General features: G+C 44.6%; 1 protein-coding gene across 1 annotated transcript in view; it reads left to right on the top strand.

The window, feature by feature from the left end:
- The window catches only part of usp32 (ubiquitin specific peptidase 32), a 245,303-nt gene that overhangs the window by 174,828 nt on the left and 42,731 nt on the right, over window positions 1-27,744 (top strand). The window contains exons 20-26 of the mRNA XM_084324370.1: window positions 7,862-8,000; window positions 8,835-8,940; window positions 10,244-10,417; window positions 16,329-16,503; window positions 17,940-18,091; window positions 23,245-23,356; window positions 27,493-27,692. Of these exons, the coding sequence (XP_084180496.1) occupies window positions 7,862-8,000; window positions 8,835-8,940; window positions 10,244-10,417; window positions 16,329-16,503; window positions 17,940-18,091; window positions 23,245-23,356; window positions 27,493-27,692 (1,058 nt within the window). The remainder of the gene's footprint in view (window positions 1-7,861; window positions 8,001-8,834; window positions 8,941-10,243; window positions 10,418-16,328; window positions 16,504-17,939; window positions 18,092-23,244; window positions 23,357-27,492; window positions 27,693-27,744) is intronic.

Consider the following 27,744-nt stretch of genomic DNA (forward strand, 5'->3'; position numbering starts at 1 on the left):
GTTGGCCGGGAATGTGTTAATGTATTTCCCCATTGACCATTTCTAAATCGGCTAGTTTTAGATAAATAAAGCATTAACGTTGGCATGGTGTACCTTTCTGTGCGTATTCATCCACAATCTATAGCTCAACATGAAAATATTCGCAATTAATCGTAAAGGTAGCAAAATAACAACGTTTATGTTCTCGTTCGCTGGGAAACTACACTGCTATTTGGCGCTGCTGACTGACGTCACCACAGCGTAGCCTCCTGCCTGTAGTCACAGACCTAGGATCAGATTTCCCTTACATTCCATAAGCTTAACAATTCGTACAATGGGAAAATAACTGACCCTGAATCTGTGGCTAGTATCTCTCTGGTGATCATAATCATTAATCTCTAAAGCCAACCACCATTTTTAAAAGCAACAATCACGTTACCATATTTGTATTTATATTTTAAATCGTATAACGTTATTTCGCTGCATATTAAATCACTGTAAATACTAATGTAAATCATTGTTTCGTTGTACATATTGTGTATAGTTTATAACATTATTGTTTTTTACATGACGTTAGTAGCTAGCTAGCTTGCTAGCCGGCATTCCCGAAACTCCTCTAACATGCCCCGATTTAAAATGGTTCTCTCCTCTTTCTATACTTTTGTCCTCACAAACAAAGTATTCTGCCAGGGAACTTATGGACACGACATTAGTAGTAGTTATAACATTAACGTTAGTTAGCTATTGTGGTATCAATGGGCCGTGACGTGTAGCTAGCTTGCTAGCCGGCATGATGCGTGTGCAGTGCTTGCCCCACAGGTCTGAGAAGAGGACCTGCACATTTTACTCGTTCCCGAAACTCCTCTACACTGGTAAATGTAGTTATTTTTTTACGACAAATTAAAAACCTTATAACTACCTTTATTTCAACCAAAAATGTTTTTTTTTCTTCTACTTTTTCTCCCCATTTTCTATTTTTCTCCCATCCCAATTTCGTATTATCCAATTCTTCCCTCCCCTGTCTCGAACGCTGCTAGACTATGCCTCCCACTGGTCGGCTGCAATGTGGACGAAGCCTTGCATCACGTGTCCCCTCCGGCACACGAGGAGGCAGCCGTCGCATCTTTTCACCTGCACAGCGCGATCTCTCAGTGGCGAGGAGTAACGCGTGGGAGGCTCACGCTGCCCCCGATACTTCCTGATTCTGCTGTACAGGCGCACCAACCGACCTGTAGGAGTCGCTGTCCACAACGTCCGATCCCCACCCACCGGCTTTCCCACCCTCTAACACTGCCAATTGTATTAGTATGAACGACCAGCCAACCTGGAAGCAACACCGAGAGCTGGGCTCGAACCCAGCATCTCCTGCGTTAGTGGCGAGCGCCTTGCCCACTGCGCCACTTAGCCGCCCTCAACCAAAAATGCTTAAACAATAATGTGGTAGAAGGGAACTAATTTTGTGCAAAAATGGAAAGCTTGCCAATGTTCATGCGGCAGAATTGTTACAATAGCCGATAATCCATTTTCCCAATGATGAATCCCTATACGGGTGGAACAACCAGTGACGTCAGACTACACCTCCCTATTGTAGCAGACTGGCTGTTGGAGCAGCTGTTCAGTGACAAAGCTGGATCAAACGGGCAGTGAACCGTGTGTGCGTGTGCATGTGTGTGTATGTGTGCATTTCATCAGTTGTGGCACATCGTTGTAGAGGTTATTTTTAGTCTCCTCTTGAAGGTGCAACTGCTCTCCTCCTGGTCTCTTCTGCGCTAGAGAGCAAAGTGAGGAACAGTTTCAGTCATTTTGCAGACCAGGACTCAGGACGAGAGGCAACAGAGACCAATGCCTTTTTAATAAAGACAAAGACAGATTCACATCAGCATGTAACGCAACAAGGATGAACACAGACCTCTTATTTATGGTCGAGGTGTCTGTTAACATGTCTTTTCAGAGCTTTTTTTGTCTTTCCTTTTCAATGGAAAAGCCGCACTACTGCACGGTCCAGAGAGCTCTGAGAGCTCAGTGTGTTTTATTTTAGAGCTCTAGCCACTTCCTTTCTTCACATATATAATACATTTCTCAATTTAGACACTTAACCCTTTCACACTGTAGTGTGGTAGTGAAAGGGTTAACCTTCTGTAGTGTGGTAGTGAAAGGTTAACCTTCTGTAGTGTGGTAGTGAAAGGTTAACCTTCTGTAGTGTGGTAGTGAAAGGTTAACCGTCTGTAGTGTGGTAGTGAAAGGTTGACCTTCTGTAGTGTGGTAGTGAAAGGTTAACCTTCTGTAGTGTGGTAGTGAAAGGTTAACCTTCTGTAGTGTGGTAGTGAAAGGTTAACCTTCTGTAGTGTGGTAGTGAAAGGTTAACCGTCTGTAGTGTGGTAGTGAAAGGTTAGCCTTCTGTAGTGTGGTAGTGAAAGGTTAACCGTCTGTAGTGTGGTAGTGAAAGGTTAACCGTCTGTAGTGTGGTAGTGAAAGGTTAACCTTCTGTAGTGTGGTAGTGAAAGGTTAACCTTCTGTAGTGTGGTAGTGAAAGGTTAACCGTCTGTAGTGTGGTAGTGAAAGGTTAACCGTCTGTAGTGTGGTAGTGAAAGGTTAACCTTCTGTAGTGTGGTAGTGAAAGGTTAACCGTCTGTAGTGTGGTAGTGAAAGGTTAGCCTTCTGTAGTGTGGTAGTGAAAGGTTAACCGTCTGTAGTGTGGTAGTGAAAGGTTAACCGTCTGTAGTGTGGTAGTGAAAGGTTAACCTTCTGCAGTGTGGTAGTGAAAGGTTAATGCGTCTGTAGTGTGGTAGTGAAAGATTAACCTTCTGTAGTGTGGTAGTGAAAGCTTAACCTTCTGCAGTGTGGTAGTGAAAGCTTAACCTTCTGCAGTGTGGTAGTGAAAGGGTTATGACTGAGGCCACAGCACTCCCGCCCTCCCCCATCTTCAGTAGTCGCCCACCAACAGCAGCAGTCATGACCGGTGCTCGGAAGTGCTTCCTCCCAGCGCTGCCACCTTGAGACTATTCCTAAGGACACGTCGCCTAACGACACGTCTCTTTATCAGTGGTGCAAATGTGTTGCGCCATAAATACCTGACCTTGAACACGTCTCTGTTGATACAGTACACCTGGGTTCACACATTAAATCATTAACAGTCGAGAGGATTTCTGGAAATAATGTTGAGTTAAGGAGTTAGCATAGGAACCCTAACCTCCCTTCCAGACCGGGAGGAGAATGTATTGCAGCAGTTCTTAATCTGAGTATTCTGAGTATCCGTGTCGCCTCGTTCAGCTTCAACCTGTCACCATTGTGGTGTCAGATGGGACTGGACTTACTCATTCACTCACACACCGACAGCGGAGGCAACCATGCAAGGTGCCAACCTGCTCATCGGGAGAAGTTAGGGGTTAAGTGTTTGCTCAAGGGCACGCTACCAGGAGGAGCTGGAATCAAACCAGGAACCTTCCAAGTATCGGACGACCACTCTACCTCCCGAGCCACTGTCACCCTCCCCCCTAGCATTTGGTTAGAGAGGGACCCCTGCCAGAATCATCTAATTGGTCTATTGGTCTGTTGTTAAACAGGGATATCCAGGGCAGAGTTTCTATTGGTCTGTTGTTAAACAGGGATATCCAGGGCAGAGTTTCTATTGGTCTGTTGTTAAACAGGGATATCCAGGGCAGAGTTTCTATTGGTCTGTTGTTAAACAGGGATATCCAGGGCAGAGTTTTTATTGGTCTGTTGTTAAACAGGGATATCCAGGGCAGAGTTTCTATTGGTCTGTTGTTAAACAGGGATATCCAGGGCAGAGTTTCTATTGTTCTGTTGTTAAACAGGGATATCCAGGGGACCAGGGCAGAGTTTCTATTGGTCTGTTGTTAAACAGGGATATCCAGGGCAGAGTGTCTATTGGTCTGTTGTTAAACAGGGATATCCAGGGGACCAGGGCAGAGTTTCTATTGGTCTGTTGTTAAACAGGGATATCCAGGGCAGAGTGTCTATTGGTCTGTTAAACAGGGATATCCAGCGCAGAGTTTCTATTGGTCTGTTGTTAAACAGGGATATCCAGGGCAGAGTGTCTATTGGTCTGTTAAACAGGGATATCCAGGGCAGAGTTTCTATTGGTCTGTTGTTAAACAGGGATATCCAGGGCAGAGTTTCTATTGGTCTGTTGTTAAACAGGGATATCCAGGGCAGAGTTTCTATTGGTCTGTTGTTAAACGGGGATATCCAGGGCAGAGTTTCTATTGGTCTGTTGTTAAACAGGGATATCCAGAGCAGAGTGTCTATTGGTCTGTTGTTAAACAGGGATATCCAGGGCAGAGTGTCTATTGGTCTGTTGTTAAACAGGGATATCCAGGGCAGAGTTTCTATTGGTCTGTTGTTAAACAGGGATATCCAGGGCAGAGTTTCTATTGGTCTGTTGTTAAACAGGGATATCCAGGGCAGAGTGTCTATTGGTCTGTTGTTAAACAGGGATATCCAGGGCAGAGTTTCTATTGGTCTGTTGTTAAACAGGGATATCCAGGGCAGATTGTCTATTGGTCTGTTGTTAAACAGGGATATCCAGGGCAGAGTTTCTATTGGTCTGTTGTTAAACAGGGATATCCAGGGCAGAGTGTCTATTGATCTGTTGTTAAACAGGGATATCCAGGGCAGAGTTTCTATTGGTCTGTTGTTAAACAGGGATATCCAGGGCAGAGTTTCTATTGGTCTGTTGTTAAACAGGGATATCCAGGGCAGAGTGTCTATTGGTCTGTTAAACAGGGATATCCAGGGCAGAGTGTCTATTGGTCTGTTGTTAAACAGGGATATCCAGGGCAGAGTTTCTATTGGTCTGTTGTTAAACAGGGATATCCAGGGCAGAGTTTCTATTGGTCTGTTGTTAAACAGGGATATCCAGGGCAGAGTGTCTATTGGTCTGTTGTTAAACAGGGATATCCAGGGCAGAGTTTCTATTGGTCTGTTGTTAAACAGGGATATCCAGGGCAGAGTGTCTATTGGTCTGTTGTTAAACAGGGATATCCAGGGCAGATTGTCTATTGGTCTGTTGTTAAACAGGGATATCCAGGGCAGAGTTTCTATTGGTCTGTTGTTAAACAGGGATATCCAGGGCAGAGTTTCTATTGGTCTGTTGTTAAACAGGGATATCCAGGGCAGAGTTTCTATTGGTCTGTTGTTAAACAGGGATATCCAGGGCAGAGTTTCTATTGGTCTGTTGTTAAACAGGGATATCCAGGGCAGAGTGTCTATTGGTCTGTTGTTAAACAGGGATATCCAGGGCAGAGTTTCTATTGGTCTGTTGTTAAACAGGGATATCCAGGGCAGAGTGTCTATTGGTCTGTTGTTAAACAGGGATATCCAGGGCAGAGTTTCTATTGGTCTGTTGTTAAACAGGGATATCCAGGGCAGAGTTTCTATTGGTCTGTTGTTAAACAGGGATATCCAGGGCAGAGTTTCTATTGGTCTGTTGTTAAACAGGGATATCCAGGGCAGAGTTTCTATTGGTCTGTTGTTAAACAGGGATATCCAGGGCAGAGTGTCTATTGGTCTGTTGTTAAACGGGGATATCCAGGGCAGAGTTTCTATTGGTCTGTTGTTAAACAGGGATATCCAGAGCAGAGTGTCTATTGGTCTGTTGTTAAACAGGGATATCCAGGGCAGAGTGTCTATTGGTCTGTTGTTAAACAGGGATATCCAGGGCAGAGTTTCTATTGGTCTGTTGTTAAACAGGGATATCCAGGGCAGAGTGTCTATTGGTCTGTTGTTAAACAGGGATATCCAGGGCAGAGTGTCTATTGGTCTGTTGTTAAACAGGGATATCCAGGGCAGAGTTTCTATTGGTCTGTTGTTAAACAGGGATATCCAGGGCAGAGTTTCTATTGGTCTGTTGTTAAACAGGGATATCCAGGGGACCAGGGCAGAGTTTCTATTGGTCTGTTGTTAAACAGGGATATCCAGGGCAGAGTGTCTATTGATCTGTTGTTAAACAGGGATATCCAGGGCAGAGTTTCTATTGGTCTGTTGTTAAACAGGGATATCCAGGGCAGAGTTTCTATTGGTCTGTTGTTAAACAGGGATATCCAGGGCAGAGTGTCTATTGGTCTGTTAAACAGGGATATCCAGGGCAGAGTTTCTATTGGTCTGTTGTTAAACAGGGATATCCAGGGCAGAGTTTCTATTGGTCTGTTGTTAAACAGGGATATCCAGGGCAGAGTTTCTATTGGTCTGTTGTTAAACAGGGATATCCAGGGCAGAGTTTCTATTGGTCTGTTGTTAAACAGGGATATCCAGGGCAGAGTGTCTATTGGTCTGTTGTTAAACAGGGATATCCAGGGCAGAGTGTCTATTGGTCTGTTGTTAAACAGGGATATCCAGGGCAGATTGTCTATTGGTCTGTTGTTAAACAGGGATATCCAGGGCAGAGTTTCTATTGGTCTGTTGTTAAACAGGGATATCCAGGGCAGAGTTTCTATTGGTCTGTTGTTAAACAGGGATATCCAGGGCAGAGTTTCTATTGGTCTGTTGTTAAACAGGGATATCCAGGGCAGAGTTTCTATTGGTCTGTTGTTAAACAGGGATATCCAGGGCAGAGTGTCTATTGGTCTGTTGTTAAACAGGGATATCCAGGGCAGAGTTTTTATTGGTCTGTTGTTAAACAGGGATATCCAGGGCAGAGTGTCTATTGGTCTGTTGTTAAACAGGGATATCCAGGGCAGAGTGTCTATTGGTCTGTTGTTAAACAGGGATATCCAGGGCAGAGTGTCTATTGGTCTGTTAAACAGGGATATCCAGGGCAGAGGTTGGATTGGTTTTATCAGGTTTCATTACAGCAGCAGGGATTATTCTCTGTAATTGGAAGAGTCCAAGTGAACCCTTATAGAAGGACTGGCTCAGACAGATAATGCGTCAATTAATGATAGCCAAGCTAGATGAATGTGAAAACTAATTGTATGAAGTCTGGGAGCACGTCTTTTTGAATTACATCATGATGTACATTTGAAGCTAGCGAAGACTATGTAGGTTATTGATGTGTGTATGCTGTTTTTATTATATTGGTGGCGACAGTGGCTCAGGAGGTAGAGCAGTCATCTGGTATTTTGAAGGTTCCAGGTTTGATTCCGGCTCCTGCGTGTCGAAGTGTCATTGAGCAAGACACTTAACCCCTAACTGCTCCAGATGAGCAGATTGGCACCTTGCATGGTTGCCTCCACTGTTGGTGTGTGAGTGAATGGGTGAATGTGAGGCATACGTTGCTTTGGATAAAAGCGCTATATAAATGTGGTCCATTTACCTTTTGTGTTGTATATAAAAATTACAAATAAATTGCTTAAAAAAAATATATATTTCATTGTAATATATTTTTCTGGTTTACATAATTTATTCAAGAGGAGCATGACTGTGTTGTCGTTCTACAGTGAATTTAAAATAAATAAAACCTTGAATGACAAAAAGGCAAATCAACACATGACTACATTTTTGTGAACCTTCATCAAGGTAGTTTGAGCTCAGGCATCAGTGTGAATGACAGTAATGTTTACTTAACACATTAGTCAAAGTATTCCTTGGCTTTAAAGTTGTCCAGCAGACCAAGAGTCTTGATAATCATAATGTGTTGGTCTGGCGTGAGATGGAGGTTGAGATGCAGTTTGGTATCTATTCTGGCTCCACTGTAAAGGAAGGTGGATAAAGTCACTCTGAGGTCGTTCTGCAGGTTGATATGATTTGCTTTTTTGTGTCTATTTTCACTGTATTGAAATGCCGCTCGTAGACTGAAAATCATAAACAGGCTTTTTCTTGTCATTTCTTTCCCCTGCATGGGTTACATCATGTGCGACTGGATACAATAATGTGCTCTGTGATTTCGAAGGCCTCATTAACCCTGTCTCTTTCCTTCTCCCAGTCCCCACAGAGAAAGGTGCCACGGGCCTCAGTAACCTGGGCAACACCTGCTTCATGAACTCCAGTATCCAGTGTGTGAGCAACACCAAGCCTCTCACCGACTACTTCATCTCAGGCAGACACCTCTACGAGCTCAACAGGTGAGTGTGTGTGTGTGTGTGTGTGTGTGTGTACGTACGTGCTGTAGCTGTATCTGTCTGTCTCTGTGACTGTGTCTGCTTCTGCGTCTGAGTGTAGATTAGATTCGATTAAAATGTATTGTCATCATACAGCACAAGTACTGTACAGTAAAACTAAAATAAGTTTGGCATCCAACCAGAGCACAAATGTAACAGTAAAGTGCAACAGTAATATACAATGTACAGGTATTAAACAGGGTATAATAAAATATATGATCTGTATTGCCCCATTAGATATGTAGTTTATTATCTTCTTTGTGCTTTGGGTTTATTACATGTGTTTATTATTATATGTCATAATGGAATCCAATATGGAGACTTACCCTTTTTTCCCATGTTCCCACTAACCACTCCTATAACATGGCAGGTAGTCTGAGCTCAGGTCAGCCCCAGGTAGAGCGGTACCATACAGTTTTTGACCGCACTTAATTGTTAGTTTATCTTCATTTTGTTTGTTTTATAGTTATAGCCAGCTATTGGGGCTATTTCTGTCAAAATAAATACTATTTATTTATAAATATAAATCTTGATTTTATAAAGTACGTCGGGTCTCTATAATATTTCTTTTTGGACCGCAATTGGGAGCGTGTCTGACTGCATACATCACATCTGGAGCCTCAAGGCAACTTTGGTCCATAGGATACCGATAGCCTAGACAACTACTGAGTGTACGCATGCTCGCTCCATGCGGACGCTTCTGTGTGTGTGTGGTGTACGTCTGGACACCATGACTCTGTGCCTCTGGGCTTTATGAACCTCTAACCTAACCGAGTGGCGCACACGCTGTCCCTGCAGAACCAACCCCATCGGGATGCGAGGCCACATGGCCAAGTGTTACGGTGACCTGGTTCTGGAGCTGTGGAGCGGCACGCAGAAGAACGTGGCTCCTCTCAAACTCCGGGTGAGCCCCCCTCCTTCCTCAGTACATTATGTTTCATTTCTAATTAATTCAGCAAAACAAATAGATTTCAGAAAGCATTATGTTTGTCTTTTCGCATATCCCTCCTAGTTACACAGACACACAGTCCTCATATCCCTCCTAGTTACACAGACACACAGTCCTCATATCCCTCCTAGTTACACAGACACACAGTCCTCATATCCCTCCTAGTTACACACAGTCCTCATACCCCTCCTAGTTACACACAGTCCTCATATCCCTCCTAGTTACACACAGTCCTCATATCCCTCCTAGTTACACAGTCCTCATATCCCTCCTAGTTACACACAGTCCTCATATCCCTCCTAGTTACACACAGTCCTCATATCCCTCCTAGTTACACACAGTCCTCATACCCCTCCTAGTTACACACAGTCCTCATATCCCTCCTAGTTACACACAGTCCTCATATCCCTCCTAGTTACACACAGTCCTCATATCCCTCCTAGTTACACACAGTCCTCATATCCCTCCTAGTTACACACAGTCCTCATATCCCTCCTAGTTACACACAGTCCTCATATCCCTCCTAGTTACACACAGTCCTCATATCCATCCTAGTTACACACAGTCCTCATATCCCTCCTAGTTACACACAGTCCTCATACCCCTCCTAGTTACACACAGTCCTCATATCCCTCCTAGTTACACACAGTCCTCATATCCCTCCTAGTTACACACAGTCCTCATATCCCTCCTAGTTACACACAGTCCTCATATCCCTCCTAGTTACACACAGTCCTCATATCCCTCCTAGTTACACACAGTCCTCATATCCATCCTAGTTACACACAGTCCTCATATCCCTCCTAGTTACACACAGTCCTCATACCCCTCCTAGTTACACACAGTCCTCATATCCCTCCTAGTTACACACAGTCCTCATATCCCTCCTAGTTACACACAGTCCTCATATCCCTCCTAGTTACACACAGTCCTCATATCCCTCCTAGTTACACACAGTCCTCATATCCCTCCTAGTTACACACAGTCCTCATATCCCTCCTAGTTACACACAGTCCTCATATCCATCCTAGTTACACACAGTCCTCATATCCCTCCTAGTTACACACAGTCCTCATACCCCTCCTAGTTACACACAGTCCTCATATCCCTCCTAGTTACACACAGTCCCCCACACATGTGCATTAATATAGATCAGAGGTCAGAGTGCAGTGCAGCGCCCCTGGAGCAGTTTTGGGGTTCAGTGCCTTGCTCAACTGGTGGTGTTGTAACGGTCCACACGTGCCTCCCTCCCTCCCAGTGGACGATAGCGAAGTACGCTCCTCGCTTCAACGGCTTCCAGCAGCAGGACTCCCAGGAGCTGCTGGCCTTCCTGCTGGACGGGCTGCATGAGGACCTGAACCGCGTCCACGACAAGCCCTACGTGGAGCTGAAGGACAGCGACGGCAGACCGGACTGGGAGGTGGCCTCTGAGGTCAGACACACACACACACACACACACACACACACACACACACACACACACACACACACACACACACACACACAGAGACACACACACACACACACACACACACAGAGAGAGACACAGACACACACACAGAGAGAGACACACACACACACACACTCACACACAGAGAGACACAGACACACACACAGAGAGACACACACACACACACACAGAGACACAGACACACACACACAGAGACACACACAGACACAGACACATACAGAGACACACACACACACACAGAGACACAGACACACACAGAGGCACAGAGACACACACAGAGACACACACAGAGAGACACACACACAGAGACACACAGAGACACACAACACATAACAATCTACTTTTTCTCCCCATTTTTCTATTTTTCTCCCGTCCCCAATTTCGTATTGTCCAATTCTACCCTCCCCTGTCTCGAACGTTCTTAGGCCATGCCTCCCACAGGTCGGCTGCAATGTGGACGAAGCCTTGCATCACGTGTCCCCTCCGGTACACGAGGAGGCAGCCGTCGCATCTTTTCACCTGCACAGCGCGATCTCTCAGCGGCGGGGGTCTGCGTGGGAGGGACACGCCGCCCTCGTCGCTTCCTGATTCTACTGCGCAGGCGCACCAACCGACCTGTAGGAGTCGCTGTCCACAACGTCCGATCCCCACCCCCTAATACTGCCAATTGTATTAGTATGAACGACCAGCCGAGCTGGTAGCAACGCCGAGAGCTGGGCTCGAACCCAGCATCTCCTGCGTTGGTGGCGAGCGCCTTGCCCACTGCGCCACCTAGCCGCCACAACTAGCACACTGTTGTGAGACAAGCAACTAGCAGCAAATTCTTAGAACAAGCAACTAGCGGCAAATTCTGAAAACAAGCAACTAGCGGCAAATTCTGAAAACAAGCAACAAATTCTGAAAACAAGCAACTAGCGGCAAATTCTGAAAACAAGCAACTAGCTTCAAATTCTGAAAACAAGCAACTAGCGGCAAATTATTAAAACAAGCAACTAGCGGCAGTGGCTCGGGAGGTAGAGCAGTCGTCTGGCAATCCGGAGGTTCCCGGTTCGATTCCCGCTCCTCCCGGGCAGCGTGTCGATGTGTCCTTGAGCAAGACACTTAACCCCTAATTGCTCCTGATAAGCAGGTTGGCACCTTGCATGGTTGCCTCCGCCGTCGGTGTGTGAATGTGTGAGTGATTGAGTAAAATGTAAAGCCCTTTGGATAAAAGCGCTATATAAAAAAAGCAGCCATATAGCGGCAAATTCTGAAAACTCAGAATTCTGGTTTTCTACCCAGAATACGACACTGCGTCTTCGTTTGACATTTAATGGTGGTTGGAAGTCTGAACTTTACACATTACTGCCACATAGTGGAAGGAGTGATTGGGGAGCACTCTCATAATATCAGGAGCCATTATTATTATTATTAAAAACCTTTTGTCCAAAATTAGACATTGAAATTATTGTTCAGAATTTATCTGCTTTGCCCAAGAGGTTTGTTCTGGAATGTGCCTCATATACACACCTAGTTTTGATGTTTTCTGTTGCTACAGTCCAGGATTGGTTTAGCCTTATCTAGAGACCATAATAACACCAAACTGACCCCCTCCAGGTGTCTCATCTAGACCATAATAACACCAAACTGACTCCCTCCAGGTGTCTCATCTAGACCATAATAACACCAAACTGACCCCCTCCAGGTGTCTCATCTAGACCATAATAACACCAAACTGACTCCCTCCAGGTGTCTCATCTAGACCATAATAACACCAAACTGACCCCCTCCAGGCGTCTCACTAGAGACACTACAGCCACAGCGTCCTGTGGGGGACAGTATTAATCAGAGGACGAGGAGAGAAGATAAAACTCACTCCACCCACTAAGCATTTTGTACTAAAGGACTTAATGACTTGGTAATGTGGCCGTATTGATGGACCCGTAATGGGTGGATGGGGAGATAGATAGCTGTGTGTGTGTGTGTGTGTGTGTGTGTGTGTGTGTGCGTGTGCGCGCACAGTCCGCACACACCTTGTTTATAATAATAACTTTATTTGTATAGCACTTTTCATACAGAGGTTGCAGTTCAAAGTGCTTCACAACAGTAAAAAATACAGGCATAAGCGAGCATAAAAAGATAGACCGGTAGAATCACAGTGTTTCACATTAGGATCTAGCATCCCAATAGGCTCTCCGCTTACAGTTTTCAGTAATACAAATAGTAAAAATAGTTTAAAATGATTCAGTTTAAAAATAGTAAAATAAAAATAAAATAAAATAAAATAAAAATTATAAAATAGAACGGACATAAAAAATACAGGCATGAGCGAGCATAGCAAGATATGGCAAGTGACAACAATGCATAAAGTTTACAGACAATCCATGCTGATTGATCTGCCATAAGCAAGTGAAAGTTTACAGACAATCCATGCTGATTGATCTGCCATAAGCAAGTGAAGATTACAGTCTGTTCTAACAAACCAAACTGCCATGTATTAAAGTTTACAGACAATCCATGCTGATTGATCTGCCATAAGCATAAGATTACAGTCTGTTCTAACAAACCAAACTGCCATGTATTAAAGTTTACAGACAATCCATGCTGATTGATCTGCCATAAGCATAGTGTTTCACATTAGGATCTAGCATCCTAATAGGCTCTCTATTCAGTAATTAAAAAGTGCACTAACCGATGGACATAAAAAAAATACAGGCATGAGCGAGCATAGCAAATAATAAGAATAGTTTAAAATGATTCAGTTTAAAAATAGTCATCAGTAAGAAGTAAAAAGTGCAATAACCGACACATGAATTTGATAGGCAGTGTAAAAGAGTAGGCAGGGTAAGAATAAATACAAGTTGTGTCAGGATATCCCTGATGTTTCCTCTTGCCACTAGGTGGTAGCAGATATCTATCAGTGAAATGCCTGAGCAAAGAGATAGGTTTTAAGCTGTCTTTTAAAGATGTCTAGCGAGTTGGCTTCCCTGATGTTTTGGGGTAGTTTGTTCCATAGTTTTGGGGCATAGTTGATAAAGGCTGCATTACCGATCCTCTTTTGACTGCTTCTGGGAGCCTCTAGTAGTCCAGCAGCTGATGATCGCAGTGTTCTTGCTGGTGTGTAATTTATTAGAGTGTTGGCGATAGGGCTGGGCGATATGACGATATTATATAAATATCGGGTACAGTTCATTAACGATACACTTTTTAAACGTATCGTGGATATCGTGATGTTTTGCCCAAGAGGCTTGTGTTGCGTCAATCTGGTCCACACGTTGACACTTTTGAACAGCGCCGCCCCACACACACACTACTGCATCAAAAGTTACTACTTATGATAACAAAGGCATTCGTTTTGTGGCATTGACGTTATATAGTTACACTTTCAATAACATCAGCGTATTTACATAGCAACGACCGAGGTCGACCTAGATATAGCAAGCATTAGCCGTTCATATCTCAGCCCGTGCTGACTCCGTTGTGCCCATTCTGCGGTCTGTTAATAACGTTTTCAATCAGACAGATGTATGGAAAGGCTTTTATTATAACATCCGTTGCAGTAAAATCATTATGCCTCCAGTCGTTTAGTCATTCTGCAGAGCTAAAAGCTAAACGTCGGCCGCGGCGAGCTACCGCTGCCATTGTTGTTTTCATTGAGCTCTCCAATGGCGGAAGTAAAAAATTAATACGCGCTTGCCGATTGGTGCAGAACAGCAGGGCGGGTGCAAGCGATGTGACGTAATTGGCAGACGCGACTGTCAATCAAAATGATTCTGTTTGCCGACTGAATGAATATAAACGTTATTAACAGATTGCAGCATAGGTACAATACAGTACAGCTCAATACAACAACAGTCAACAGTGGACTGGAGGATGCAGACCAGAGAAAGACTTTCGTCTTGTTTACATCAGGGTCCCCCATTTTCAATTCATCATATTTCATATCTAAATCATATAATATCTCATTGCTAAATATATGCAATATATAATCTAATAATCCAATAATCTAAATCTAATATATAATATAAAAATGCTAAATGCATGGGTATTTTATTTTGTCTTTAATGTTAGCTTGCAAACTCAAATACTGTCTTGGTAAGCCTCATAATGAATTGTTTGGGGAAAAAAATAAAAACATTGTGATGCGTATCGTGTATCGCCGAAAGGTCAGAAAATATTGTGATATCATATTTAGGCCATATCGCCCAGCCCTAGTTGGCGATGTAGCTAGGTCCCTGTCCATTTAGAGCTTTGTATGTAAGGAGAAGGACCTTAAAGTAAATTCTAAATGTTACAGGAAGCCAGTGTAAAGCGGCTAAGACTGGACTAATGTGCTCTCTCCTTTTGGTTCTAGTTAGCAGTCGGGCTGCAGAGTTTTGGATTAGCTGAAGCCTCTCTGTGGTTTTCTTAGGGAGACCTGTGAAAAGTGCATTACAGTAGTCTAACCGGCTAGATATGAATGCATGAATTAGCTTCTCAGCATCGTTCTGATTAATAAATGGTCGTACTTTTGCTATATTTCTGAGATGGAAGAACGATGTTTTCGTCACTTTGCTAATATGAGAATTGAAGTTCAGTTCTGAATCTATGACAACCCCAAGACTAGTGACCTCAGATTTGATCCAAGGGGTTAGTCCCCCCAGGTTCTTTATTAATGTTTCTTTTTTAGTTTTGGAGCCGATAATTAGAATTTCAGTTTTGTTCTCGTTTAGTTTCAGGAAGTTCTTACTCATCCATTTATTTATTGCCAGTAAGCAGTCTGTAATGGAGCTAATCGCTGTATCATTTGGTTCAGCAGATATGTACAGTTGTGTATCATCCGCATAGCTATGGAAATCTACATTATGTTCTCTGATGATATCACCCAGCGGTAACATGTAAAGGGAGAAGAGTAAAGGACCTAAGCAACTCCCTTGTGCAACTCCATAGTTGTTGTCGTATATATCAGACATGTGATCTCCTAGTTTAACATAGAATTTCCTCCCTCTGATGTATGTTATGTGACAAATCGGGACAATTTAAAGAGTCCACACTCACAACATCGGGACATGATTCAGGTCCTGATTTAGTTTGATGAGCTACTGGAGTGTGATGGTCAAGGTTAGGGTTTGTAACAGAATGCATGGAAGTCTATGTAATTCCCTCATATTTCACATACACAAGTGTGTGTGTTCCGTTTAGCTGTTGCTCGCTTGGGGGTAGGGATTGTCAGGATTAGTAGTTTCTGATCTTGTTTGTTTCAAGTTTCAAGTTTCAAGTTTCTTTAATAGTTGTCATACAGAAGTACAGAATACTTTTATACAAAATGCTTCTTACTGTTGCGCTCCAGAGACTGTGCAAGACAAGATAAGTATGAAATAAAATAACATAGTAAAATTAGAAGTAAAAAAAATGAGGTCACAGTGTTCAGTTTAGACATATGTACAATGTTCGATGCAGAATAGACGTAGTTACCATACAATATACAATACTGTGCAGTGTACTAATATACAATACTATATAGTGCAAGGCAGAAATGGAGAAATGGGACGAGGTGCAATTTAGGTACAATTCACAGTAGGTGTACGAGTTGTAGTGCAAATCCTTTATCAATAAATATAAAGTGTAAGTGTGTTTGTGTGATCTAAAGTGTGGAGAGTGGGTGCTGCAGTGTGTTGTTTGTTTGAGTGAGTGTGTGCGTGTGGGTGTGTGTGCTGTGTGCATTTGATGGTTGTTGCATAGTGATTATTGTTCGTTTAGCAGCCTGATGGCCTGGGGATAGAAGCTTCTTCTGAGTCTTTCTGTGCTCGCCTTAAGACTCCTTGTGTGTCTGTGTTTGTTTTTGTGTGTTTGTTTGTGTGTGTGTCTCTGTGTGTGTGTGTCTCTGTATGTGTGTGTGTGTGTGTGTGTCCAGGCGTGGGAGAACCACCTCCGCAGGAACCGCTCCATCGTGGTGGACCTGTTCCACGGGCAGCTGAAGTCCCAGGTGAAGTGCAAGACCTGTGGCCACATCAGCGCCCGCTTCGACCCCTTCAACTTCCTGTCCCTGCCGCTCCCCATGGACAGCTCCATGCACCTGGAGATCACCGGTGAGGACGGGGGCCACGCTGGGACACCAGTAGACATCCTGAGGCTGGATACTGACGGGTTATAGTCGTATGTTTCAGTGTAAAGTGTGGTGTGTTGAACCAGCATGTTGTGTGTGTTGAACCAGCAGTTAGTGTGTGTTGTGTGTTGAACCAGCAGTTAGTGTATGTTGAACCAGCAGGTAGTGTGTGTTGAACCAGCAGTTAGTGTGTTGAACCAGCAGGTAGTGTGTGTTGAACCAGCAGGTTGTGTATGTTGAACCAGCAGGTTGTGTATGTTGAACCAGCAGGTAGTGTGTGTTGAACCAGCAGGTTGTGTGTGTTGAACCAGCAGGTTGTGTATGTTGAACCAGCAGGTTGTGTGTGTTGAACCAGCAGGTAGTGTATGTTGAACCAGCAGGTTGTGTGTGTTGAACCAGCAGGTAGTGTATGTTGAACCAGCAGGTTGTGTATGTTGAACCAGCAGTTAGTGTATGTTGAACCAGCAGGTTGTGTGTGTTGAACCAGCAGGTTGTGTATGTTGAACCAGCAGGTTGTGTATGTTGAACCAGCAGGTTGTGTATGTTGAACCAGCAGGTTGTGTATGTTGAACCAGCAGGTTGTGTATGTTGAACCAGCAGGTTGTGTGTGTTGAACCAGCAGGTTGTGTATGTTGAACCAGCAGGTTGTGTATGTTGAACCAGCAGTTAGTGTGTGTTGAACCAGCAGTTAGTGTATGTTGAACCAGCAGTTAGTGTGTGTTGAACCAGCAGTTAGTGTGTGTTGAACCAGCAGGTTGTGTGTGTTGAACCAGCAGTTAGTGTATGTTGAACCAGCAGGTTGTGTATGTTGAACCAGCAGTTAGTGTGTGTTGAACCAGCAGTTAGTGTGTTGAACCAGCAGTTAGTGTGTGTTGAACCAGCAGTTAGTGTGTTGAACCAGCAGTTAGTGTGTGTTGAACCAGCAGGTTGTGTATGTTGAACCAGCAGTTAGTGTGTGTTGAACCAGCAGGTTGTGTGTGTTGAACCAGCAGTTAGTGTGTGTTGAACCAGCAGTTAGTGTGTGTTGAACCAGCAGGTTGTGTGTGTTGAACCAGCAGGTTGTGTGTGTTGAACCAGCAGTTAGTGTATGTTGAACCAGCGGGTTGTGTATGTTGAACCAGCAGGTTGTGTATGTTGAACCAGCAGTTAGTGTATGTTGAACCAGCGGGTTGTGTATGTTGAACCAGCAGTTTGTTTACCACGGACAGTCATTCTCTGATTATTTAATTATGAATTACAAGAATGTGTGTGTGTGTGTGTGTCCCCCTCTCTATTTCTGAAAAAAATATATATATTTATACGCTGGCCATAATATACAATGTTTTTTACTGTGGAGTATTTATTCAAGAATTATTCGGTTGCATCTTGTGCATCTAATTGATTGATTGATTGATTGATTGATTGTGTGTGTGTGTGCAGTCATTAAGCTGGATGGCTCCACCCCCGTGCGCTATGGGCTGAGGCTGAACATGGATGAGAAATACACCGGGCTGAAGAAACAGCTGAGTGAACTCTGCAGCCTGAAACCTGAGCAGATCCTACTGGCTGAGGTCCACACCTCCAACATCAAGGTACTGGGCTCTCTCACACTTTGTTAGTTAGCTTTAGGGACACATTGTTAGTTAGCTTCAGGGACACATTGTTAGTTAGCTTTAGGGACACATCGTTAGTTAGCTTTAGGGACACATTGTTAGTTAGCTTCAGGGACACATTAGTTATCTTCAGGGACACATTGTTAGTTAGCTTTAGGGACACATCGTTAGTTAGCTTTAGGGACACATCGTTAGTTAGCTTTAGGGACACATTGTTAGTTAGCTTCAGGGACACATCATTAGTTAGCTTTAGGGACACATTGTTAGTTAGCTTCAGGGACACATCGTTAGTTAGCTTTAGGGACACATTGTTAGTTAGCTTTAGAGACACATTGTTAGTTAGCTTTAGAGACACATTGTTAGTTAGCTTTAGGGACACTTTGTTAGTTAGCTTTAGGGACACATTGTTATTTAGCTTTAGGGACACATTGTTAGTTAGCTTTAGGGACACATTGTTAGTTAGCTTCAGGGACACATTGTTAGTTAGCTTTAGGGACACATTGTTAGTTAGCTTCAGGGACACATTGTTAGTTAGCTTTAGAGACACATTGTTAGTTAGCTTTAGGGACACATCGTTAGTTAGCTTCAGGGACACATTGTTAGTTAGCTGCAGGGACACATCATTAGTTAGCTTTAGAGACACATTGTTATTTAGCTTTAGAGACACATTGTTAGTTAGCTTTAGGGACACATCGTTAGTTAGCTTTAGGGACACATTGTTTAGCTTTAGGGACACATTGTTAGTTAGCTTTAGGGACACTTTGTTAGTTAGCTTCAGGGACACTGTTAGTTAGCTTCAGGGACACTTTGTTAGTTAGCTTTAGGGACACATTGTTAGTTAGCTTTAGGTACACTTTGTTAGTTAGCTTCAGGGACACTGTTAGTTAGCTTCAGGGACACTTTGTTAGTTAGCTTTAGGGACACATTGTTAGTTAGCTTTAGAGACACATTGTTAGTTAGCTTTAGAGACACATTGTTAGTTAGCTTTAGGGACACATCGTTAGTTAGCTTTAGGGACACATTGTTAGTTAGCTTCAGGGACACATTAGTTATCTTCAGGGACACATTGTTAGTTAGCTTTAGGGACACATCGTTAGTTAGCTTTAGGGACACATCGTTAGTTAGCTTTAGGGACACATTGTTAGTGCTTCAGGGACACATCATTAGTTAGCTTTAGGGACACATTGTTAGTTAGCTTCAGGGACACATTGTTAGTTAGCTTTAGGGACACTTTGTTAGTTAGCTTCAGGGACACATCATTAGTTAGCTTTAGGGACACATCATTAGTTAGCTTTAGAGACACATTGTTAGTTAGCTTCAGGGACACATTGTTAGTTAGCTTTAGGGACACTTTGTTAGTTAGCTTCAGGGACACTTTGTTAGTTAGCTTTAGGGACACATTGTTAGTTAGCTTTAGGGACACTTTGTTAGTTAGCTTCAGGGACACTTTGTTAGTTAGCTTTAGAGACACATTGTTAGTTAGCTTTAGAGACACATTGTTAGTTAGCTTTAGGGACACATTGTTATTTAGCTGTAGGGACACATTGTTATTTAGCTTTAGGGACACATTGTTAGTTAGCTTTTACAGACACATTGTTAGTTAGCTTTAGGGACACATTGTTAGTTAGCTGCAGGGACACATTGTTAGTTAGCTTTAGAGACACATTGTTAGTTAGCTTTAGGGACACATCGTTAGTTAGCTTCAGGGACACATTGTTAGTTAGCTTCAGGGACACATCATTAGTTAGCTTTAGAGACACATTGTTATTTAGCTTTAGAGACACATTGTTAGTTAGCTTTAGGGACACATCGTTAGTTAGCTTTAGGGACACATTGTTATTTAGCTTTAGGGACACATTGTTAGTTAGCTTTAGGGACACTTTGTTAGTTAGCTTCAGGGACACTGTTAGTTAGCTTCAGGGACACTTTGTTAGTTAGCTTTAGGGACACTTTGTTAGTTAGCTTTAGAGACACATTGTTAGTTAGCTTTAGAGACACATTGTTAGTTAGCTTTAGGGACACATTGTTATTTAGCTTTAGGGACACATTGTTATTTAGCTTTAGGGACACATTGTTAGTTAGCTTTTACAGACACGTTGTTAGTTAGCTTTAGGGACACATTGTTGGTTAGCTTCAGGGACACATTGTTAGTTAGCTTTAGGGACACATTGTTAGTTAGCTTTAGAGACACATTGTTAGTTAGCTTTAGGGACACGTTGTTAGTTAGCTTTAGGGACACATTGTTAGTTAGCTTTAGGGACACATTGTTAGTTAGCTTTAGAGACACATTGTTAGTTAGCTTTAGGGACACATTGTTAGTTAGCTTTAGGGACACATTGTTAGTTAGCTTTAGGGACACATTGTTAGTTAGCTTTAGGGACACATTGTTAGTTAGCTTTAGAGACACATTGTTAGTTAGCTTTAGGGACACATTGTTAGTTAGCTTTAGAGACACATTGTTAGTTAGCTTTAGGGACACATTGTTAGTTAGCTTTAGGGACACATTGTTAGTTAGCTTTAGAGACACATTGTTAGTTAGCTTTAGAGACACATTGTTAGTTAGCTTCAGGGACACATTGTTAGTTAGCTTCAGGGACACATTGTTAGTTAGCTTTGGGGACACATTGTTAGTTAGCTTTAGGGACACATTGTTAGTTAGCTTTAGGGACACATTGTTAGTTAGCTTTAGGGACACATTGTTAGTTAGCTTCAGGGACACATCGTTAGTTAGCTTTAGAGACACATTGTTAGTTAGCTTTAGGGACATATCGTTAGTTAGCTTTAGGGACACATTGTTAGTTAGCTTTAGGGACACATTGTTAGTTAGCTTTAGGGACACATTGTTAGTTAGCTTCAGGGACACATTGTTAGTTAGCTTCAGGGACACATTGTTAGTTAGCTTCAGGGACACATTGTTAGTTAGCTTTAGGGACACATTGTTAGTTAGCTTCAGGGACACATTGTTAGTTAGCTTTAGGGACACATTGTTAGTTAGCTTCAGGGACACATTGTTAGTTAGCTTTAGGGACACATTGTTAGTTGGCTTTAGGGACACATTGTTAGTTAGCTTTAGAGACACATCGTTAGTTAGCTTTAGAGACACATTGTTATTTAGCTTTAGGGACACATTGTTAGTTAGCTTTAGGGACACATTGTTAGTTAGCTTTAGGGACACATTGTTATTTAGCTTTAGAGACACATCGTTAGTTAGCTTTAGAGACACATTGTTATTTAGCTTTAGGGACACATTGTTAGTTAGCTTTAGGGACACATTGTTAGTTAGCTTTAGGGACACATTGTTAGTTAGCTTCAGGGACACATTGTTAGTTAGCTTCAGGGACACATTGTTAGTTAGCTTCAGGGACACATTGTTAGTTAGCTTTAGGGACACATTGTTAGTTAGCTTTAGGGACACATCGTTAGTTAGCTTTAGAGACACATTGTTAGTTAGCTTTAGACACACATTGTTAGTTAGCTTTAGGGACATATCGTTAGTTAGCTTTAGAGACACATTGTTAGTTAGCTTTAGGGACACATTGTTATTTAGCTTTAGGGACACATTGTTAGTTAGCTTTAGGGACACATTGTTATTTAGCTTTAGGGACATATTGTTAGTTAGCTTTAGAGACACATTGTTAGTTAGCTTTTACAGACACATTGTTAGTTAGCTTTAGGGACACATCGTTAGTTAGCTTTAGAGACACATTGTTAGTTAGCTTTAGGGACACATTGTTATTTAGCTTTAGGGACACATTGTTAGTTAGCTTTAGAGACACATCATTAGTTAGCTTTAGGGACACATTGTTAGTTAGCTTTAGGGACACATTGTTAGTTAGCTTTAGAGACACATTGTTAGTTAGCTTTAGGGACACATTGTTAGTTAGCTTTAGAGACACATTGTTAGTTAGCTTCAGGGACACATTGTTAGTTAGCTTTAGAGACACATTGTTAGTTAGCTTTAGAGACACATTGTTAGTTAGCTTCAGCGACATATCGTTAGTTAGCTTTAGGGACACATTGTTAGTTAGCTTTAGAGACACATTGTTAGTTAGCTTTAGAGACACATTGTTAGTTAGCTTTAGGGACACATCGTTAGTTAGCTTTAGGGACACATTGTTAGTTAGCTTTAGAGACACCTTGTTAGTTAGCTTTAGGGACACCTTGTTAGTTAGCTTTAGAGACACATTGTTAGTTAGCTTTAGGGACACATTGTTAGTTAGCTTTAGAGACACATTGTTAGTTAGCTTTAGAGACACATTGTTAGTTGGCTTTAGGGACACATTGTTAGTTAGCTTTTACAGACACATTGTTAGTTAGCTTTAGAGACACATTGTTAGTTGGCTTTAGGGACACATTGTTAGTTAGCTTTAAGGACACATCATTAGTTAGCTTTAGATCGTTAGTTAGCTTTTACATTGTGGGGTAGATTAGGAGGACTGAGTAACATCATTAATGGTGGGACTTAATACAGTCTCCCATTCCCAGTCTCCCACTCGTTATTAAAAGTAATTAGCAATACATTCATCAAGATTTTGACAACATTCTAGTTTGACTGAGCATGTGTTTTCAAGTTGTATAAATCCAGTACATGCAACACTTACACTTGGTGTCAAGTACTTGAGCTTGTCTCAGTCGCAGGCTCTTTGAAACCAACACCAATGATGCAATAAGTGTGATTGTGGCGTTAGAGGAAAAGCACACCGCTCAAGTTACTTTAGTTACTTTAGTTGTCTGTTTACTGTCATGCTGTACATATGAGTTCTCTCTCTTCCAGTATGGCTCCCTGTAACCATTTTGGTAACCAAGAAAATGCCTAATTTCTGTTCAGTGTTAGAGCAAGTAAAACACTGGAAAAGCATATTACTGTTCTATTGTATGCGTGAATCGGTAATAAGACACGAATTATGATGTTTTTGTTGATATTTTCTCATACTGTATATCAACACATAGCAACCGGTGTCTCTTCCATTGCCATGTACAAAACAATGGTTGCTATGCTACAGGCAGCCATGCTGGAAGAAAGAGAACTTCACAAACATTCCGGCCTCTATCGACCGTTCCCATCGCTACGGCGGTGTCAGATAAAATAGCTTGTTCATTCCGGACGGGTCATTGATTGTTTTGTTCTGCAGAACTTCCCCCAGGACAACCAGAAGGTGCGTCTGTCCGTCAACGGCTTCCTGTGTGCTTTTGAGATCCCAGTGCCGGGCTCACCTACCTCCCTCACCTCGCCCACGCTGACAGGTGAGGCTGCCCCCTCCACCACACACCTCCCTCCCTCACCTCGCCCCCTCAACCACACACCTCACCCCCTCAACCACACACCTCCCTCCCTCACCTCGCCCCCTCCACCACACACCTCCCCCCTCACCTCGCCCCCTCCACCACACACCTCCCCCCTCACCTCGCCCCCTCAACCACACACCTCCCTCCCTCACCTCGCCCCCTCAACCACACACACCTCCCTCCCTCACCTCGCCCCCTCCACCACACACACCTCCCTCCCTCACCTCGCCCCCTCCACCACACACACCTCCCTCCCTCACCTCGCCCCCTCCACCACACACACCTCCCTCCCTCACCTCGCCCCCTCAACCACACACCTCCCTCCCTCACCTCGCCCCCTCAACCACACACCTCCCTCCCTCACCTCGCCCCCTCAACCACACACCTCCCTCCCTCACCTCGCCCCCTCAACCACACACACCTCCCTCCCTCACCTCGCCCCCTCAACCACACACACCTCCCTCCCTCACCTCGCCCCCTCAACCACACACACCTCCCTCCCTCACCTCGCCCCCTCCACCACACACCTCCCCCCTCACCTCGCCCCCTCCACCACACACCTCCCCCCTCACCTCACCCCCTCAACCACACACCTCCCTCCCTCACCTCGCCCCCTCCACCCCTCACCTCGCCCCCTCCACCACACACACCTCCCCCCTCACCTCGCCCACTCAACCACACACACCTCCCCCCTCACCTCGCCCCCTCCACCACACACCTCCCCCCTCACCTCACCCCCTCAACCACACACCTCCCCCCTCACCTCGCCCCCTCAACCACACCTCCCTCCCTCCCTCACCTCGCCCCCTCCACCACACACACCTCCCTCCCTCACCTCGCCCCCTCCACCACACACACCTCCCCCCCTCACCTCGCCCCCTCAACCACACACACCTCCCTCCCTCACCTCGCCCCCTCAACCACACACCTCCCTCCCTCACCTCGCCCCCTCCACCACACACCTCCCTCCCTCACCTCGCCCCCTCCACCACACACCTCCCCCCCTCACCTCGCCCCCTCAACCACACACCTCCCCCCCTCACCTCGCCCCCTCCACCACACACCTCGCCCCCTCACCTCGCCCCCTCCACCACACACACCTCCCTCCCCCCCTCACCTCGCCCCCTCCACCACACACACCTCCCTCCCCCCCTCACCTCGCCCCCTCCACCACACACCTCCCTCCCTCCCTCACCTCGCCCACTCAACCACACACACCTCCCTCCCTCACCTCGCCCCCTCCACCACACACCTCCCTCCCTCACCTCGCCCCCTCAACCACACACCTCCCTCCCTCACCTCGCCCCCTCAACCACACACACCAACCTCCCTCACCTCGCCCCCTCCACCACACACCTCCCTCCCTCCCTCACCTCGCCCCCTCAACCACACACCTCCCTCCCTCACCTCGCCCCCTCCACCACACACACCTCCCTCCCTCACCTCGCCCCCTCAACCACACACCTCCCTCCCTCACCTCGCCCCCTCCACCACACACACCTCCCTCCCTCACCTCGCCCCCTCCACCACACACACCTCCCTCCCTCACCTCGCCCCCTCAACCACACACCTCCCTCCCTCACCTCGCCCCCTCAACCACACACCTCCCTCCCTCACCTCGCCCCCTCAACCACACACCTCCCTCCCTCACCTCGCCCCCTCCACCACACACACCTCCCTCCCTCACCTCGCCCCCTCAACCACACACCTCCCTCCCTCACCTCGCCCCCTCCACCACACACCTCCCTCCCTCACCTCGCCCCCTCCACCACACACACCTCCCTCCCTCACCTCGCCCACTCAACCACACACACCAACCTCCCTCACCTCGCCCCCTCAACCACACACACCTCCCTCCCTCACCTCGCCCCCTCAACCACACACACCTCCCTCCCTCACCTCGCCCCCTCAACCACACACACCAACCTCCCTCACCTCACCCCCTCAACCACACACACCTCCCTCCCTCACCTCACCCCCTCCACCACACACACCAACCTCCCTCACCTCGCCCACGCTGACAGGTGAGGCTGCCTACTAGAAGGTTGAAGTATCTGTTATTCAGTTTTCATTTGAGAGTATTTTGTATGTATCCATATTAGTGTTGTCACGATACTGGAATTTCGAACTTCGATACGATACCTTGAAAAGTATCGATATTCGATACTAAATTACATTTATTTTTATTTATTTTTTACAAATTTTGCTTTTGTTGCTGGTTGATTCTCCTCAGCTTCTCTCTGGTACTATAAGAGAAGATAAATATAACACTTTTAAAACCTTTTGTTTCTCTTTAGATCAGACATTTAAAAATAACTAAATGATCTAATCTAAATCAAATCAAACCCCCCCTCTTAAAAACAAAACCTGTGTTTAACCTAGCCATCTATAAAACATCATGCTAAAACTGTGAAACAAATGTCCTACTCCCCTAAAGAAAGAAATACATAGCAAACATGACTCAGTTATGCAATAGTGCTGCTGCTTTTTATTTGGTTAAAATCTTTTAGTTAATAAGACTAAAAGACTACAATATGACTACAACAATTTCATGACGGCTTCCGGTTTGCGAAGCTATGCTCGGAGCATTAACGTTACATTTTCAACAAGATTGCTGCTAATTAAACACTTCATGGAAACGGGGTATGTCGAGTTCATACGTGTAGTGTAGTATGAACTCGACATAACGTTAACGTTACTCCGTTTCCATGAAGTAATTATATTGTGAATTATAAGGTGGCCAGCTAGCTAGCATAAGCTAACGGAAGAACGATTAGCTAACGTTAGCTAATAGCTGTAACGTTACTAACAACGAATCAGCTGTTGATATTATGAGCCATCAGTAGACAACGTCTCATGTATTAAACTAAAGTTAATGGTTTAATGTTTAATGCTTTGTTGACAAGAAGACACTGAAGACTGGTCTCTGAGGGGGAGGAGGAGGGGCAAGCGTGCTCTGCAGCAGCGTGTGTCTGTCAACAACTTGCGGTAGAAGACTGCGAGCAAGCCAGCTGGTATCGATACTGCAGAAAGTATCGATATTGCGGGAAATGAGTATCGAAACCGCTTTAAATATTCAGAATCGATATGTATCGATTTTTCGATATTTTTGACAACACTAATCCATATTAGTCAAATATATCTACTTTCTTGGCTCATATAAAGACGTCAGTAAGAATGACCCAGTTGGCCCCAATCTTTAATTTTCAAAGTGATGTTCTGACGCATTTAATTCAGTGCCACAGTCTGGCTTCTTCTTCGTGCTGTTTGAATATATGACTCCGAGTCCAGGCTGCATGTGAATTGTTAATCACTCCCTTTGATATGATGTATTCAAAATACTTCATCATCCAGACAAGGTCATCTCCGGTCTAATGGGCTTGACAGATGGTAGGCAATGAACGCCAAAGATGTGAAATATCTCCAGAGCAACAGCTACTTCCCAGGAAAGGCAGCTCCAAAGCAACAACCAGGGATGCCCGATAATGTTTCTTTGCCAAGCCATATCGACCGATACACTCCCAATACCAATAGTTATTTTGTTTAGTTTTGTTATAGCGGCTGGTATAGCAGTAATAGGTCAGTTTACATTGCAGATGGCATTTGTTACATCTGTCTGACACATCTGTCTGGTAGTTCCACACTGGCAACATGTTACAACACCAACCCCACTGAGAAGTGTCTCACGTTTTTTAGATAGATAGATATTTTTAAGTCTTTGGGGACGTATCCCTGTTTTATGGAGAGGTTTATTATGTGGGTGATGACCGGGGTGATGGCGGCTGCTGAGTCTCTGAGGAATTTGGAGGGGATATTGTCACGGCCAGGTTGGAGGGCGCTCAGTTTTTTGAGTACCTCATCTGTTGTTACCATTTCAAGTTAGAAGTCGTCTTTGCGTGAGTCTTTAGATGTGATTTAAAGGTCTCAACAGTGGGACAGGACTTAATGTCAGACGGGAGACTGTTCTAAAGTCTGGGGGTAGCAACAGAAAAAGCCCTGTCTCCTTTAGGCATGAGACGTGAGTTATGGACTCAAAACACGGACACTGTCTCCTCGGTTCCTCCTGGTTCTCACCCGCCCTCTCTCCTCTCCAGACGTCACCCCGATCGCCAACGGATCGGCCGCTAACGGCCACCTGGGCTCCATGCCTCTCCTCATCCCCAACGGGGCTCCCAGCACACTGGTGCCCTGCAGCCCAGAGACGCCTCTGTCCAACGGGATGCCAAACGGGCACGTCACCCCCGTCCAGGACAGCCCCTTCATCGGTTACATCATCGCCATGCACAGGAAGATGGTGGGTGCTTCCTGTGACGACCTCCGCTTAATGCTTCTATTTGAATCACTGT

Source organism: Notolepis coatsorum (genome assembly GCF_963971535.1).
Source record: "Notolepis coatsorum genome assembly, chromosome: 1".
In the NCBI taxonomy this organism is placed as follows: domain Eukaryota; kingdom Metazoa; phylum Chordata; class Actinopteri; order Aulopiformes; family Paralepididae; genus Notolepis; species Notolepis coatsorum.